General features: G+C 36.9%; 1 protein-coding gene and 1 pseudogene across 1 annotated transcript in view; both read right to left on the bottom strand.

Moving 5' to 3' along the window:
• Nucleotides 1-17,938, bottom strand: part of ATAD2 (ATPase family, AAA domain containing 2) — a 75,459-nt gene extending 57,521 nt beyond the window's left edge. The window contains exons 1-6 of the mRNA XM_012660796.1: nt 17,771-17,938; nt 7,610-7,758; nt 2,344-2,393; nt 1,039-1,204; nt 609-711; nt 271-358 (exon numbers count right to left, since the gene is read on the bottom strand). Coding sequence (XP_012516250.1) covers nt 271-358; nt 609-711; nt 1,039-1,204; nt 2,344-2,393; nt 7,610-7,758; nt 17,771-17,938 — 724 coding nt within the window. The remainder of the gene's footprint in view (nt 1-270; nt 359-608; nt 712-1,038; nt 1,205-2,343; nt 2,394-7,609; nt 7,759-17,770) is intronic.
• LOC105823549 lies at nt 11,739-12,274 on the bottom strand (annotated as a pseudogene).

Raw genomic sequence — 17,938 nt, forward strand, 5'->3', positions numbered from 1 at the left:
CTACCATAAATGTCATAATTTCTAAATAAAAAGGCTATTTCCTGCTAAATAAAGTTCTTAAACTCAAACCCAGAAGACAGAACAAGAGAAAAGACATACCATCCTTTTAAGCTCTTCCCTGCCCCCACTTTTTTCTTTTAAATTATTATTAATAGTCTGATCTGTTACAAACTACCATAAATGTCACAATTTCTAAATAAAAAGGCTATTTCCTGCTAAATAAAGTTCTTAAACTCAAACCCAGAAGACAGAACAAGAGAAAAGACTAACCCACACTGCCTTCTTGATTATCAGTTGTTTCTTCATCAGTTCTTTGAATACCTTTTTGTTTTCCTCTTGTGTACATATTAAGATTGCCCTAAAAATGTTTAAATAAAAGTCATTAACATTTAGTATCTATTCATTAAAAAATTCAGCAGGATCCTCCAATCTTGCTTAAAATGAAGATATTTACAGCTGTAAACTCTTATAACTCTAGCAGTAACTAGTGATTGATCAAAGAAATGCTGGACAAAGTGATGACTAATTTAACCAAAAATGAATTAGGTACCACCGAAAAAGATTAAACTGCAGATTAAATCATCCCCTTAACAGAAAAATATATTTACTTCTTCTGTTTCATTAAACACTCTGAAGTCTTCGAGTTCTCTCATTTGCTGTCTATGCATTTTCTTCATGTCATCCATTTTTTGAAGTACAGCTTCAGCGGTGCTTTAAAAAAAAATGATATAAATATATGCTAAAATTTTAAAAGAACAGATTTTTAAAAACTTAATTTTTCTTCTGTTGCAATATTTCAGTGTTAGAGTTTAAAATATTTCTATAAGCAGCATTTACTTGTGTAAAAATATTTTAAAATTTCTTTCCAAGAATTTAAACATACAGAATTATTACAAAGACCTCAAATAATCATTTTCCTTTATGCTTTACATAAACTACATGCATTAAATATTCAGGCTGGTCGAATTTCATGATCCCTCCCCAACAAAAAAATTTCTGCCAGATAAATCATCTTTAATCTAAGGCACTTTCACTTACTTTGTTATAAGTTTGTCAAATAGCACAGACTGGTTTACAGTATTATAACGACTTCTAATCCTGCAACTGCGGCGCACTTCAACATCACCATTCTCTTCGTGCAAGTGGCCTGTAGTTTGAACAATATTTCTAGTCCTCAATGACCGAATAACTGGAATCACTTTGTCTTCATAGGTGCATACATAAAAATAAATAGAAAAATTTGAAATAACAGTGTTTATGAAACAATTATAAAATGAAGAATTGAAAAGCTACACTTTCACGTAACAAAATTATAGTGTCTTAAACTTAGCTTTCCTAAAAACATTAGAAAACAAAATAAAGTTATGACATATACCTACCACATGATCCAGCCCTTCCACTCCCAAGAGAAGAGGAAAGATATGCAATAAAAAGAGTGATACACAAATGTTCAAAGCAGCTTTGTGATAGCCCCAAACCAGAAACAACCCAAATTCACCAAAAGATGAAGAGAAAAACAAATTGTGGTATATCCATATAATGGAATATTACTCGGCAACAAAAAGCAATGACATGGTTTATACTCATAATAATTATCCTGAGTGAAAGAAGCCAGACAAAAAAGAATGCATACTACATGATTCCATTTATATAAAATTCTAGATAATACAAACTAATCTATGGTGACGAAAATCAGATTCTAAAATAAATGGGCATGGCTGTGTTTCAATGAAACTATTTATTTTCTCAGGAGTCAGGAGTGGGGGATGGGGGTGAGCTGGACAGCAAGGAGAGGAGCTGGAAGAGCCAGGAGAAATTATAAAGGGGCTTGAGGAAACTTTTGAGGGTAATGATTTTGCAGCATATACTGATATCAAAACCTAAGAAATTCGGCCGGGCGCAGTGGCTCACGCCTGTAATCCTAGCACTCTGGGAGGCCGAGGCGGGCGGATTGTTTGCGCTCAGGAATTCGAGACCAGCCTGAACAAGAGCGAGACCCTGTCTCTACTAAAAATAGAAAGAAATGATCTGAATAACTAAAAATATACAGAAAAAAATAGCCAGGCATGGTGGCGCATGCCTGTGGTCCCAGCGACTCAGGAGGCTGAGGCAGTAGGATTGCTTGAGCCCAGGAGTTTGAGGTTGCTGTGAGCTAGGCTGACGCCATGGCACTCATTCTAGCCAGGGCAACAGAGTGAAACTCTGTATCAAAAAAAAAAAAAAAAAACCTAAGAAATTCTACACTTTAAATATGTACCATTTATTGTATGTACCTCAATAAACATGTAAACAAAATATTAGTTACATGTTTTAAAAATCTGAAATGCCTTTAACGTTACATACCTTCTTTGCACTCTTCTTTTTTTTTATCAGCCTGCTGTCTGGCCAACTGCCTATATGAAAAAAATATGTTAAATAATTTAAAATAATTGATGTAACTTTAAAATCTACATTTCATAATACCATAAACCATGAAAAAAAGTTAAATCAGCCTGGAGAGTAAATACTCAGATACCCGAAAACCTAAAAAACACTGAAAAAAACAACAAAGCTTGAGAATATCTATACTTACATAAGTTATGGTTACACAAAGTCTAAGAACCCTGTTTTGCAGTTCAGTGATATATGCACTAACTCTCAGCTAAACAGAATTAATCAAATCCAAGTATCTTACTTGAAACAAGAAATTAAATCCTTAGCCTAAGTATTTAAGTATAGTTGAACTAAGTAAACACTGAGCAAAAACAAGATGAATTTTACCCCACAACGATATAGGAGTCCCATATCCTTGAGGAATTTGTTAACTATAATCAAATCTAATGCCCCTTAGTGGTAAGTTAATTGCCTTTTAAGAGCATCTTTGGATACAATCTCTACATGACATGCATTATTATTATTCATATGTAGAAACAGTCCCATTTGTGAATCAGATATTCCACCTACAAACTGGCAGACAGCATCCCTGAATTGGAAAGAACACTTTCCAAGCCTTAAAATAAAATACCCCCCTCATCTTTTTTTCCAAAAAATCCACTGAGCAAACAAAACAGTATGTCTCATTAACTTATTTTTAGTGACTCAGTTTTCCATACTTGGACATTCTATATCTATTAATCAGCCTACGTATCAAACTATTTGCAAGTAGCCTGGTTTATATGTGGAATTTCAAATAAAATAAAATAAAACCATCTTATCCAGAGGATAAGATATTCTCATATCTTCTCATATTCTCACAACAATGTGAGCCATCGTGAATTCCTTACCTCTCTTGGAACATAAGTACAAACCAGTAAGACCTTTGAGCAATCCACCTACAGGTCAAGGCTTAGTTCAGTCATAGGCTCATCGACTTTTCTCATAAAGAAGCCCCTCCCTCCACACCATGTAGATCTATACATTTTATAAACTAGGCCCCTCTTAGATGCTAGGTACACAATGATTAAAGCAGTATTTTTCTTTTCCTTTTTTTCTTTTTGCTTGCAGGGGAAGGGAGGCATTTTATCCTTGGTAAACTTGTCTTAAATTGTTGGATAGTTTATTTTTTTAGGCTTGTGAGCCACAAAATCTGTCACAACTACCTGGCATAGTAGGGTGAAAGCAGCCATACAAAGACAAAATGAATGGGCACGGCTGTGTTCCAACGAAGCTATTTACAAAAACAGGCAGCTGGACTTTGTCAACCCTGTCAATCTGTTGAAAGCTATGGATCTTTGATCTAGAAAACTGCATATACTTTACACGTTTAAACATTACTTCAGAGGTTTCGTGCACCCCTAAAGATCACCCATAATCACTGGACCCTAGTTAAGAACCCCAGGATCTAAGAAGTCTACAGATCCTGCCCTTATAGCACAGTCATTCATATCTTTCTGTATTTTTATAACAATCCTGATCCTCTAGTCTTGGAGCCCCAAATAGATTGAAAACAAATGGTAAAACGAATAGGAAGGAAGTAAAGAGTTTACTACACTCAGGCATATATATGGATAATAGTGAAAAGGGAAATAGTGAATAGTGAAACAGGAAAAGTACATAAAGCAGAACTCAAAAATACTGTAGGCCATTTTATAAAAGCCTTATACAAAAAGATACTGATGTTACTACTATATAAAATAATAAACAGTATTTGTAATAACGACTTGAATACAGGGAGAGGATTTTTATATTGGAATTATTTTCCATAGAAGACAAATGGCCAATAAGCACATAAAACAATACTCAACATTATTAGCCATCAGGGAAAGGCAAAGCAGAACCAAATGAGATACTTCACACCCATTAAAATGGCTAACACCAAAATGACAGATTATGACAAGTGTTGGCGAGGATGTGGAGAAACTGCAACCCTCATGCATTTCTGGTGAGAATGTAAATGGTGTAGTTGCTTTGGAAAACAGTTTGGCAGGTCCTCAAAATGTCAGTGCTAGTATTTGACCCAATAATTCCACTACTAGGTAAATACCCAAAAGAATTGAAAATCTACATCCACATGAAAATTAGTACACCTGGCCGGGCACTGTGGCTCACGCCTGTAATCCTAGCACTCTGGGAGGCCGAGGCGGATGGATCGCCCATGGTCAGGGGTTCGAGACCAGCCTGAACAAGAGCGAGACCCCGTCTCTACTAAAATATAGAGCGAAATGATCTGGACAACTAAAAATATATATATATAGAAAAAATTAGCCGGGCATGGCGGGGCATGCCTGTAGTCCCAGCTACTTGGGAGGCTGACGCAGGAGGATCGCTTGAGCCCAGGAGTTTGAGGTTGCAGTGAGCTAGGCTGACGCCACAGCACTCTAGCCCGGGCAACAGAGCCAGACTCTGTCTCAAAAAAAAAAAAAAGAAAATTTGTACACCTACATTCATATCATTATTCACAATAGCCAAAAAGTGGGAACACTCCAAATGCCCACCAAGTGATGAAAGAATAAACAAAACATGGTATATCCATACAGTGTAATCTCATTCGACAATAAAAAGAACTAAGTACTAATAGATATCACAATATAAATGAACCCTGAAAACATTATACCAAGTGAAAGAAGCCAGATACAAAAGGCCATATATTATATGATTCCATTCATATGACACGTCTAGAATAGTCAAAGCCATACAGGCAGAAAGATTAGTGCTTCCCAAGCACTAATCTTGGGGGAGGACAGGGAGAGCTAATGGGCACAGGGTTTATTTTTGGGGTGATGAAAACATTCTGAAATTAGATAGTAGTGATGGTTGCTCAATACTATCAATATACTAAAGCCATTGAATTGCATGCTTTAAAATTATGAATTTTATATGATTTATATATCAATAAAGCTGTTATTAAGAAAAAACTAATTAAAAAGATGGTAATTAAACATACTTTAGAAGGAATCTAATTAAAAATACCAAATCATTCATCTTTAAATCCAGATCAAAAAGCACCCATTTTAATATAATCCCTTAATACCTTTCTACCATAAAGGCCAGCATAATGTTTCACAAACTTGAAAAATGCACAGATTCTTTTTTTTTTTTTTTTTTTGAGACAGAGTCTCACTCTTTTGCCCGGGCTAGAGTGAGTGCCATGGCGTTAGCCTAGCTCACAGCAACCTCAAACTCCTGGGCTCAAGCGATCCTTCTGCCTCAGCCTCCTGAGTCGCTGGGACTACAGGCATGCACCACCATGCCCAGCTAATTTTTTCTATATATTTTTAGTTGGCCGATTAATTTCTTCCTAATTTTAGTAGAGGCGGGGTCTCGCTCTTGTTCAGGCTGGTCTCGAACTCCTGAGCTCAAACAATCCTCCTGCCTTGGCCTCCCAGAGTGCTAGGATTATAGGCGTCAGCCACCGCACAGATTCTTTTAAAGGTAAAAACTGAGGACTTCCAACATTAAATTTTTTCTATGACTATGTAAAGCCAAACTAGATATAAGTTCATTTATAAGTTTTATACAAATAAAACTATGAAACTATCAAAAATATTAACATAATATGAAGTTTTGCTAAAATGAAACAGTCATTTGGCAAGTGATTGTGGTATCATTTTCTCTTGACTTTGGCATGTTATGTATCATGTTTCTTATGTACTGCTGTGTACCATGATGACTTAACTCATCCCCCATGTCATATGACATCATGTGGCCTTCTTTTGGAAGTGTATGCATCATTTATGTATTAAGTTCAGACTCTGTTCTTATCTCATTAACCTGAGATAACTAGAGCAGTACTACTCGGTGCCAATTTAACTGTAAACACAAATGTACGGCCTGAAATTTTACGGCAATTCTCTGCAAGGTAGCAATTTACATGAACCAGAATGTTTATTTTTTCAGATCATGAAAGATAATTTAAAAATTTTCGTAGAAAATTCATAGATCACTCCCTCACCCTCCCAAGAATAGAACTGAAGTCTTTAAATTTTAGAAATACTGGGCTAGCTTATATTGTATTTCTTGATTCTAAAAGTTGTAAATTCTCCCCCATTTTAACATCTCTGAAATTGGAATGTGTCCTACAATTGATGGCATGTCAGTTCACTGTCAGTGGCTTTTTTCCCAGTGTCTTATAAAACAATGTCATGTATTTCAACTGCTGATACAGAGGATTGCATGAAATACAGTAGTAAACACTGCCTAAATAATGGATGAAATAAAATGCAAATTTTAAAATATATGATAAAGGACTGATTAACTGAAAAAAAATTTTAAAGCTCAGAAACTTTAAAGAGTATAACCTCACTTATCTAGAAAATATGCTATACAAAATAAGAATCAAAATTCTATTTAAGAGTAGGAGGGTTGTACACACTACAAATAATGTATTCATGAGAAGAATTGTAAAACCAATTACTTCGTCAAACAAATTTTACTCTAATTGAGGCTTTCCTCCATTTATGTTAGGCCCACTGAAGTGGGGAAAGCAAAGGTTTTAAGCTAATTTAACTTAGATTTAAATCTGCCCTGAACCAAACAAAGTTCCATCAACTTAGCCACACTAACTAATCCACTGAAATTGATTGCTGGAGTATTAAAATGGGATTCATGCCACCTACTTCAGGGTTCTTAAGAAAAGAAATTTAATATGTATAAAGTATCTAGTTCCATTAGACTAAAAAGAAAACCAAACCAAAACAAAACAAAATAAAAAAACACATGTTCTCCCTTCTTTGTGAAGACTGCTTTTGAAACACACAGAAACTCATAAATGGCTCAAAATTGATGAAAAATTTTATAGCAAGCAATCAGAAATAGAATTACTATTTTGAACAAAGGCTTTGTGTAGACTTTGAAGCAGAATCACATCACAAGCTAGTTACAGTCACATAAAGTCTCTTTCGATACTCAAATACTTAAGAGAACCTACCCTGCATCAGCCAACCTTGTCAGTTACACTCATACATAGCACAAATAATATTTTTGAACAAGAAAATAAAAACAAACCTGAATGAATACAAATTAATTTTTAATTTAATAATATTCATTTGTAGTAATTTCACTTCAAATAAATTACATTTTATAACCCTAGAATCTTGATAACCAGTCAAAAATACACTTTAAAAATTAAATGCAAATCCTAAATTACTGCTGCAAAACTATTTTGAATTAGTGTTCAAGCATCTCGCATTACCTTGTAAAATGCCTGCCATTAGCATGATTCTCCGTTACTTCCATATTCTTATCAAAACTAGAATCTGAAGAATTCTGTGCATTTTTTCTCAAAGACCTTAAAGCACGTGTCCGGTGGTAGGTTTCGACTTCCTTAACTGAAGACCCATCCTTTAAGAAAAATTAAGAAAGCCCTCTAAGTTTCTAAGTTTTTTAGTCAAAACCTCAAATTTAAAGTCCTCCTAAGTTTTCTCCGATTACAAGTTAGTAACACAATTGCTTTTTGTGCAGAATCATTTTGCATCACCAAGAAACTATAACAGTTAATATCTAAAATAATCATTTCATGATAAACAAATAACAGTGATGTTTATGAAATAGCTAATATAAGATTTACTGATTGTAGTTCATAACAAGTAGTTCATAACTATTTCATAGCAAGTAGTCTAGAGAGAGTTTTCCAATATTGATAAAATCATAATAGTTGACAATAGCAGGTACTCATTTATTTTAAGGTTACAGAAATTAGAAACACCTAAGAAAAATACACACAACAAAACATTGTCACCTAACCACTGGCAGCAACCTTAAAATAACTTGACAATTAGAACTGTAATTTTGCCTATAATCCCAGGTACTCAGGAGGCTGAGGTAGGAAAATTGCTCGAGAGCAGCCTGGGCAACATAGCAAGATTCTGTCTCAATAAAATATAATAAATTTTAAAAAAAAAGAATTGTAATTTTAGCTTGGCAAAAAGGAGTTATTACCATATATTTTGCTTGTTTGAGATAATGCAACAACTAAATTCAAAAACCGTCTAGATGCTTGTATTATTTCAGGACAGGAAAAAAAGAACAAAAAACAAAAAAAGGAAAAAAGAAAAAAAAAAGAAAGAAAAAAACATGGAAAAAAAAACTGTTTAGGTATGTTAATCCATTGTAAAAGCCACAGAACTCTATGTAAATTTATTTTAGTAGACTCTCTTAGGCTGCTTTATGAGCTTCTGAGGTTCTGTCATAAAGTATTCAAAAGTTCACACACACAATCTCTGAAATCATATAAATAAGTACATTAGAATACTTAATGACTCTGGAATTCTATGCCTTACAACTCTGAAAATTGATCGTTTTTGAAAAACAGGCAGTGTTTTAGAAAAAAAAAATAAAACATTTGAATCTCTGCACCCCCCTTTTCAGGCTAGTTTTACCCTGTCATTTATTTTTGTTTTGAGTACAATACATTTGGTTGTTCACAAGTAAAATAAAGATATTTTATACAAGTATTTCTGTAAACATTAGATGGGTACTTCATAAAATATTAAATTATACATATGATTTGTCACCACCTTTATCACTGTACCTAAATTTAAGGATGTTTGAAAAAAGAATACCTATACTTTAGGTGGCATATTATTTTTAAAACAACACTTACATCTTAGATCAGTGTAGTGTAACATAAGACTTCTCAAGGAATATTTTAAGGGAATATATTTCCAGATTTTCAACTTCCAAATGTACTTTTTCTTAAAACTGGTCAGGCTGAGAAGACACAGGACATACCATTCGTCTTTCTCCCATTAAAAAAGAAAGTTTTATCTCTCGTCTGTTCTGAATCTTATTACTATGGACTGCTTCAAGGTGTTAAAAACCTTTCTAAAGCCAAAGCACACTGGTGTAGGTGTTAAGAAACTGAATGACTAAGCAAGGCAACAAATCCTTTCCCTTGTTAGGTGGTTTCCAATTCTTTGCTTTCAACAAAATTGCAAGGAGCTCTAATAAAGCTAAGAGACCATTAAAAATAATTTTTGGCAAATGATTTTTGATGTGTAAACCAGAAAAACGGAGTGACATTGCTAAACAAAACTCCTTTCATTACTATCTACTTATTTCTATGACAAATGTTTCTAATGGAACTGATGCAGAACGCTGTCATCAGCAATAACTAAGATATATCCACAAGGCTGAGTGTGGTTGCTCATGCCTGTAATCCTAGCATTCTGGGAGGCTGAGGGAGGATGGCTTGAGGTCAGGAGTTTGAGACCAGCCTGAGCAAGAGTGAGAGACCCCATCTCTACCAAAAAATGGAAAGAAAATTAGCCGGGTGTGGTGGCATAAGTCTGTAGTCACAGCTACTAGGGAGGCTGATGCAGGAGGATCACTTGAGCCCAGGAGTTTGAGGGTACAGTGAGCTATATATTGACACCACTGCACTCTAGTCTCAGAGAGTGAGACTGTCTCAAAAAACAAAGCAAAAAAAAACCAAATATACATCCACAGACACAAGAACTACTTGGGTGGTTAAGGGAACTTTAACCATATGAGATGTAATAAAATCTTTCTATGTTTAATCAATTAAAATCAAAATGGATGTTTTTGCTATCTTGATTGACTGAATATTAATAATTATATAATAACTCAATCCATAAAAATTTTATTTCTTGGAGCTCAGAAGCCTTCTAAGGCTCAGAAATTTTTCTTAAACTGATTTCATGTCCTATGCAAGTGTTTTCTACGACATGCATAGGCAGTACTTTGTAAAACTTATTTACAATTCAATTGTATATACGTCTGTAGTCACAGCTACTAGGGAGGCTGATGCCTCCCTAGTTTTACATAAAGAAACATACAGTATTTTTATTAGGTACCTCTAAACCTGAATTCGTCTTTGTGAAGCACTACAAGACAGTGCAATTCTCTTTTGATTACCATTACAGTTGTACAGAGGTTTTCACTGGTTCTATTTTTCCACTGTTACTGATAAGCATGAAACACTGACTTTATCCTACATACAGTCGGCATTTCAAATAAATAGCTTGTATAGGAAAAATATATGTTGACATAAAGTGTTGTGGGTTAAGTGGATTGAAAATGCAAATTTAAAAAGTGAAAACAAAAGACACAAACTTTTTGATTGTTAAAAGAGCTTGTTCGTGGTATTATTTTTTAATGTTACACGACGTATCAAATAACTATGGTTTTCAGATTCCAGTGGATACACATAAAAGTCGGATATAATAGTTTTATTCTTTGTAATGTCAATATCAAAAGATGATAGAAATTATATCCTTCGAAACTATTTTATTTAAACCAATGGGGGGAAACCTTAGATGGTAACTTAAAATTGTACAAGAGAATATAGAGCTAAAAAACAATTTAGGAATTCTTGGGAGAAAACATAGGGGGGAAACTTCATGACACTGGACATGGCAATGATTTCTTAGATATGACATCAAAAGCACAGACAACAAAAAAATAGATAAGCTGGATTTCATCGAAATCAAAAACTTTTGCGCAAAAAAGGATAGGATCAAGAGTGAAAAGGCGACATACAGAATAAAATATTTGCAAATCATTTATCTGATAAGAGGCTGATATCTAGAATATATAAAGAGCTCCTATATTTCAATAACAAAAAAAGCAAACAAGTCAAAACTGAGCAAAGGACTTCAATAGGCATTTCTCCAAAAAAGATATGCAGATTGCAATAAAGACATAAAAAGATGCTCAGTGTTGAGCTGGGCAGCATGGTTCACACCTGTAATCCTAGCACTTTGGGAGGCAGGAAGATTGCTTGAGGGCAGGAGTTTGTGACTAGCCTGAGCGACAGCAAGATCCTATCTCTACCAAAAATCTAAAAATTGGCCAGGTGTGGTGGTACGTGCCTATAGCCCTACCTACTCTGGAGGCTGAGCCAGGAGGATTGCTTCACCCTGGGAGTTGGAGGTTGCAAGCAAGCTATGATCGCTGCCACTGGACTCCATTCTGAGTGACAGAATGAGAACCTATCTCTAATAAATAAATAAAAAACCTCACAGCTGTAATACAGACTTATAAAATGTACTCATCCAAACTTAAGGTTTCTTGAAAGCCTGAAGAGTAGCATATTCTCTTGCACAATGGTATACATGCTATACCAAGTATAGCTGTGATATGCTTCTTTAACTTCATCTTTAAAACAAAAGAGTGGTGAATTCCTCACCATCAAACTATTCCACAAACTCCAGCAAGTTGGTTTCTACCTCTACAGCAATTTCAGTAGATCCACAACTATCTCCCAAATAGCTAAATCCAATCGATGGCCTTTTCTCTACCTCATTGATTCTATAGAGTTGATTATTTCCTTTTTTTTCAAACTGTTATTTGCATTTATTTTATGTTGCATCTAGTTTTTGTTTCTTCAGTTTCTTCTGGGATATCTTTTTCTTCTGTGCAACCTCCACTTCTGGTTTTAGAACAATTTGTTCCTTTTCAGTAAGGATCATCTCAATGTGGAAGGGGGAGCTCATGTATGCGTTAATCCGATCATGATCTCTGTAAGCTCTGAGATGCATCTTGGGTGCTTCGTTCACCTGGATGTGCACAATGACCACAGAATCTACACCTAAATCCTTAAGTTCAGCATTACCCTCTGCATTTTTAAGCATGTGCAACAAAAATTTAGCACTTTTTGAACCACCGACCCTGTGTCCAGCCCCACTGTTTGGCCTGGGCATACCTACCAACTCCACCATTGTAACGTGGGATACACATTGTTTCTTTAAAGTGACATCTTTCAGATACTTGGTGGCTTTTCCTATATGCGTACCCTTGATGGCCTGTGCAGTTTCTTAAAGTGAACACGAAGATTTGAACCTCTTGACTTGCATAATTTTGTGGGGTTTTCTGGGTCAAGTGAATAGCGAACCATTTTCACAGATCACCTGAGGCCACTTACAGGAAGAGACTTCCTTCTTTAAATGCTTTGATTCCTTGGTTTACATGATACTCTTGGTTTTATGATTCGACTTCTTCTCATCTTTAGAATACAGCCATTGTTTCAGATCTTCTCCTTAATTCTTTTTGTGTTTTGCTGTTTTTTGTTTGTCCTCAAAGATATATAGTCCTAACATCTTACCAACTCTGGCATAATACTCCCAATGGTCTAATGTTCACTGCTTTAGCTGGAAACACTGTCTTTTTTCCCCTGTATCCAAACAACTCTCAGAACTCTTGCTCTATTAGTTGGTATTTTTCTCTCCATTCCTACTACTACCACCTTAACTTAAATTCTATTTTTCTCTGTTTTGGTCTACGGGATAGAATGTATTCATTAAGAACTTAAACTCTGGAAATAGAGTGCCTTGGTGTGATTCTTGGCACATCACTTAGAACTGTGTAATCTTGTGCAAGTTACACAGGTCTCTGTGCCTTAGTTTCCATATCTGTAATGAGGATGGTAATAATTACTTAGTAGGGCAAATGTATGTGTGTCTATTAGGTCCTGTGCTGGCACATAGCAACTGTTATACAAAGTGGTAGCTATTACTATTACAATCTTAACTAGTCTTCCAAGCTCTAGATTTGTTGACTATAATCCATCTTAAATACTATTTCATCAGGTCCCTGTTCTAGCTCTTCACTGCTTCTTAAATAAAGTTTAAATCTAAAATCAAGGGTCCTTTCTTCCTTATGCTTGAATACAGAGCTGCCATGTCACCCAACTACAGGGAGCACCACTGATTGTCACATATCAAAATTTCCCTATACACGCTTTGTGATACTTCATTGAGCTGTATACTTTTCATTTTTCTGTGTTGTTGTATGCTTTTTAAAAATTTTTTCTGGGTGCAGTGGCTCATGCTTCTAATCCCAGCACTTTGGGATGCCAAGGCAGGAGGATAATTTGAGGCCAGGGATTCAAAACCAGCCTGGGCAACATAGTAAGACCTTGTCTCTACAAAAAAACTTAAAAAAAGTAAGCCAGGCACGGTGGCTTATGACTGTAGTCCCAGCTACTCAGGAGGCTAAGGCAACAGGATCACTTGACCCAGAAGTTGGAGGTGGCAGTGAATTGTGATCACACCACTACACTCCAGCCTGGGTGGCAGAGCAAGACCCTGTCTCTAAAAAAATAAAAATAAAAAAGTTTTTAAAAGTTTACAAAAATCTCCCATATGCTATACACATCAGTGTTAAGTTTGGAGTATCTTTCCAGACTTTTAAATATATATACAATTTTTTTTAAAAAGTACCTTCTATATACTACAGCATGTACCTAACAACATATGGAAGGATAAAAATGTTGGTAAACTCAACCCAAAAGTAATGTACAGTCATCACCAAAAAACCCTGCTATCCATCCTCAAGTGACTCTTCAGCATGAGAAACCACCATAAATTAACAGAAATCAAAGCGCCTCAGACCTGTGAAAGTACAGAAATAGACAATGGCTACTCTGACTCTGGAGGAAAAAGAAACCATAGAAAAGGCATCCAAACTCCTAAGGTTAGTAGGATGAAAATAAAAATTTAAAAAACAACAACAAAAAAAAGTTAAAACACCACCACCACAATATTCGGAGAACCCATACAAGTCAGAAAAAAAGAATCCCAAAACACAAATCCATAAGGCCAGCTGAATGAGATGATATTCAAAATGCAAAAGTAGAATGTAGTTAATAAATACGTGGCTATAAGTAACTTCAGAATTTGAAGGTCAGCTGCTGAGATTAGACTAGGAAAGCTTCAAGTTAATGAATTAGTATGAATAAATTTAACCACCTGCAAAAGTAACCCACCCTAAGAAATGCTCTGTGAATAAATTCATGCCTGAAGAGACTAGGAAATATCCAAATAAAATCAAGGTGATCAGAGAGTGTAGTCTCTGAAATGCATGACTGATGTTAAAAAAAAAAAAAAAAAACAAAGCAAGGTATAATCCAATGAAATGTATGGAATGTAAAGACCCTAGGTTAGAAAGTATTCCAATCACAAAGGTATGTTTCATTTTTGATATTCATGAACTTTTGTCAGTGTGAATATATTACCCCTGAGGACTACCCATTTCTTTTAATCCAATCCCATGCTAAGTAACCCTCTGATTATAATTTGGTCTACACAGGAGCCTTGATGTACAGAAAAGAGGCGTATTTTGTCTCAAAAAGGTGTTATCCCTACTGGGAACCCTGGTGAGAACAAAAAATCCTTCCCACCCTATAACATCCACTTGAGTGCATTCTAATTGCTCAACCACCAAATACCACTAATCTGCCATTTATGGCAAGTAGTCTCTGTATATTGCTGTTAGGTCTACTCTGCTAGACTAAGTTCCCTAAGTTTCCCTTAGAGCAAAGATAATCAACAACAAATATTACACATTTACTACATGTTCTAGGTGTTGGGAATACACTGCTGAACAAAAAGTCAAAATCCAAGTCCCTACAGTTCCATTCTGATTGGAGAGAGATAAAAATACAAAAAATCAGGTAATTATAGATTATATTAGAAGGTGATAAGTGCTAGGAGAACATAAAGCAGGAAAAAGGGGCATGTCAAGGGGAGTGGATTGTAATTTTAATATGGTGTTTAGGGTAAGCATCATTGAAAAAGTTAAAAGTTAGCGAAGACTTTAAGGAGACCGACTCCTAAATTTGAATCATAGTTCTACAGCTTACTACAAGGTAAATCTGGGCAAGTTATTTAAGCCTCTGTGTCTGTTTTCTCATCTGCAAAACAAGGATAATCATACCTATCTCATAAGGTTATGAGAACTGAGTTATTATTTGTACAATACTTGAAACGCATTAAGTACTACAAGTTCTGAGATTTTGTCTTTTTAGTTTAAGAAAAAAAAAAAAAACCTAAAAGTAAGTAAAAGAATGGGTCATGCAGATATCTAGGGAAAGAGTATTCCTGGCAGAAGTAAATTAAGTGGAAAGACCCCACTATTCAAGGAGCAGCTAGATCACCACGGCTGGAACGGATTGGGTTTTTTTGTAAAGAGGTAGAAGAGGATGTCATTATAGCGATAAAGGGAAGGAGGCAGAAAGGCTAGGGTTGCTCATAAACTTTTTAACTTTTACTTATTTAAGGAGTCACCAGAGAGTTGTTGTTGTTGTTTTTGAGATGGACCCTCGCTCCATTGCCCAGGATAGCGTGTCATGGCGTCAGTTTAGCTCACAGCAACTTCAGACTTCTGGGCCCAGGTCATTCGCCTGTCTCAGCCTCCCAAATAGCTGGGATTACAGGCTAATTTTCCTATTTTTAGAGAGACGGGAGTCTTGCCCTTGCCCAGGCTGATCTCGAACTCCTGACCTTAAGTGATCCTCCACCTCAGCTTCCCAGAGTGCTAGGATTACAGGCATGAGCCACCGTGCCCAGCCTAGTAGAGAGTTTTTGAGCAGAAAAGTGATCAACTGTTTTCACTTTTAAAAGAATCGCTGTATTGAGAACTGACTGTTGGAGGAGGGAAGAGCATAATATAATATATATGGTGGAATACAGGGAGGCCAATCAAAAATCTATTTTAATAATTCACACAAGAGATAATGGCCTGAACCAGCATGGTAACAATGAAGGACAGGAGAAGTAGTCTGACTCTGAAAATATTTTCAAAATGATGTCAATAGAATTTGCCAAAGCACTGGACATGAGGAGTCAAGAATGACTCCTCATGGGAAGAGTTTCCAATGAGAAACTGGAAAGATGGAATGGCCATTAACTAAAACTGACTATGGTCTTAATAGCTAACAATGACTAAGTCCTAACTATACACCAACTATTCAGCTAATCTCTTTACATGCATGATCACACTTAATCCTCACTTTTTATGTGGTGGGTATCATTCTGTTCAACAAGTGTAGAAACCTACCAATTGTTGGTAAGATGAGATTCAAACTAACAGTTCTCTTAAGAACCTATATACTTAACTAGTATTCAATACATCATTATGGTCACAGGATCTAGCATTATTCTGAATATTATAATCAATATTTATTGAAATAATTAGCTTTCCAGGACACAGGTTAATAAGTGACCAAGTCCAGTGCAGAAGTGTTTGGCCTCTCCAGATCTCTGCCAATTCCTGCACATGACTGAGAAACAAATCCTGAAAATCAGGAAATTACTTGTCTTTTCAATTCAGAACCACAACTTCAGAGATTGAAGGGACTTAGTCTTTTAACCCATTCCCCTTGGCAGAGAAGCAACCAGAATGGGGTGGCCACAGGAGACACTGACAACAAATTTCATATAGCGATCTTAATACAAGACCATAATAAAGTACCTTAATACAAGACCCTAAAATCGTCTGCCGGAACTAAAGAGGACTAAGCTTTGTCATTCCCACCACACATCTCCCCTTAGCCTCTCATCCTGATTTCCCAGCTCCCAATCCTCTCTCCTGTCCTATTTTTCCTACTCCCATGCCTACCCTCACTCTAACATCCTCACTCCAACTAGACTGTATTATCTGCTGCCTTAACTTTACTAGTGTTGCATACTCAACTTCTCCAACCTTTTGTGAATGTTGTCCCCTCCACCGATGCCTCTTTAAGCAGCTGGGGGGGGCGGGGGACTGGAGAGGGTCTCTCCCTTAGCATTAATTCAGCCCATCAAAAATCCTATCTGTGCTTCTGACCTAGGAGAAGCACTTCTTTCGAGAGGACTCAACCCGCTTGCTAACTTCCCCTATAGACACTGTTTGTAACTGCAGCATGATATAACAGAAAGGGTAGGCTTGGGGAGGCAGACAACCTAAGTTCCAATTTTAGATCTACCACTTACTGGTTACCTTTTTGAGTCCGTTTCTTCATCTGTCCAACAGATATCATAACTATGCAAAGGGTTGTTATTTAGCTTAAGTGAAGAGAGAGTACATGAAATGTTGGTCTTCATCCCTGCACATTATGCAACCTGGTATTATTCACTGCGCTCTTATTACGGAACCCCTTGGATCGTAAATGAAGGTCAGAGAACCTGGACCACAATCTATCCTCGTACCCCCTAAAACGTTTATTACGCAAACGGTCAGCAGTCAGTGTGCGTTGCCTGCACTGGTTGATGAGAACCTAGGGCAGGAGCCCGGGCGATCGGTCAGGGAGGTGGGGGCGGGGGCAGCCCAAACAACCACAGCTGGGCCCCGAACGGCACTTCAGCTCCGGCGGGCTTCGGTTTCCTCTTGCGTAAAAGTAGGTGGTAACCAACTGCTTAGACCTCTACCAGTCAGCTCAATCTCTCCGACCCGACCCACACCCCTGGGGCTCTGATCTCAGAAGCCTTCCATTTTACTTCTCCTCGATCACACTCCTCCCCCATCAACTGTCACCCCGACCTGCGCCGCCCACCTCCCGACCCCTCCGGGTGCCTGGCCGCTGACAGTCCCCACAGGCACCGCCCGAAGGGGCCCGCCTCAGGCCGGTACTCACGCGGGCCACGGCCGCTGTGACGGCGGGTTTCTGCGCGGCGCCGGCCGATCGGAGCCGCCTCCGGCCGATCTGCTCCAGGCTGAGGAACTCGCTGGACAGGTCCAAGGAGTCCGAGGCCGAGGTGGCGGAGTGGCCGTGTATCTCCAAGCTGCTGCGGTGGACCACCAT

Source organism: Propithecus coquereli, unplaced genomic scaffold, assembly GCF_000956105.1.
Source record: "Propithecus coquereli isolate 6110/MARCELLA unplaced genomic scaffold, Pcoq_1.0 Scaffold68, whole genome shotgun sequence".
Lineage (NCBI taxonomy): Eukaryota > Metazoa > Chordata > Mammalia > Primates > Indriidae > Propithecus > Propithecus coquereli.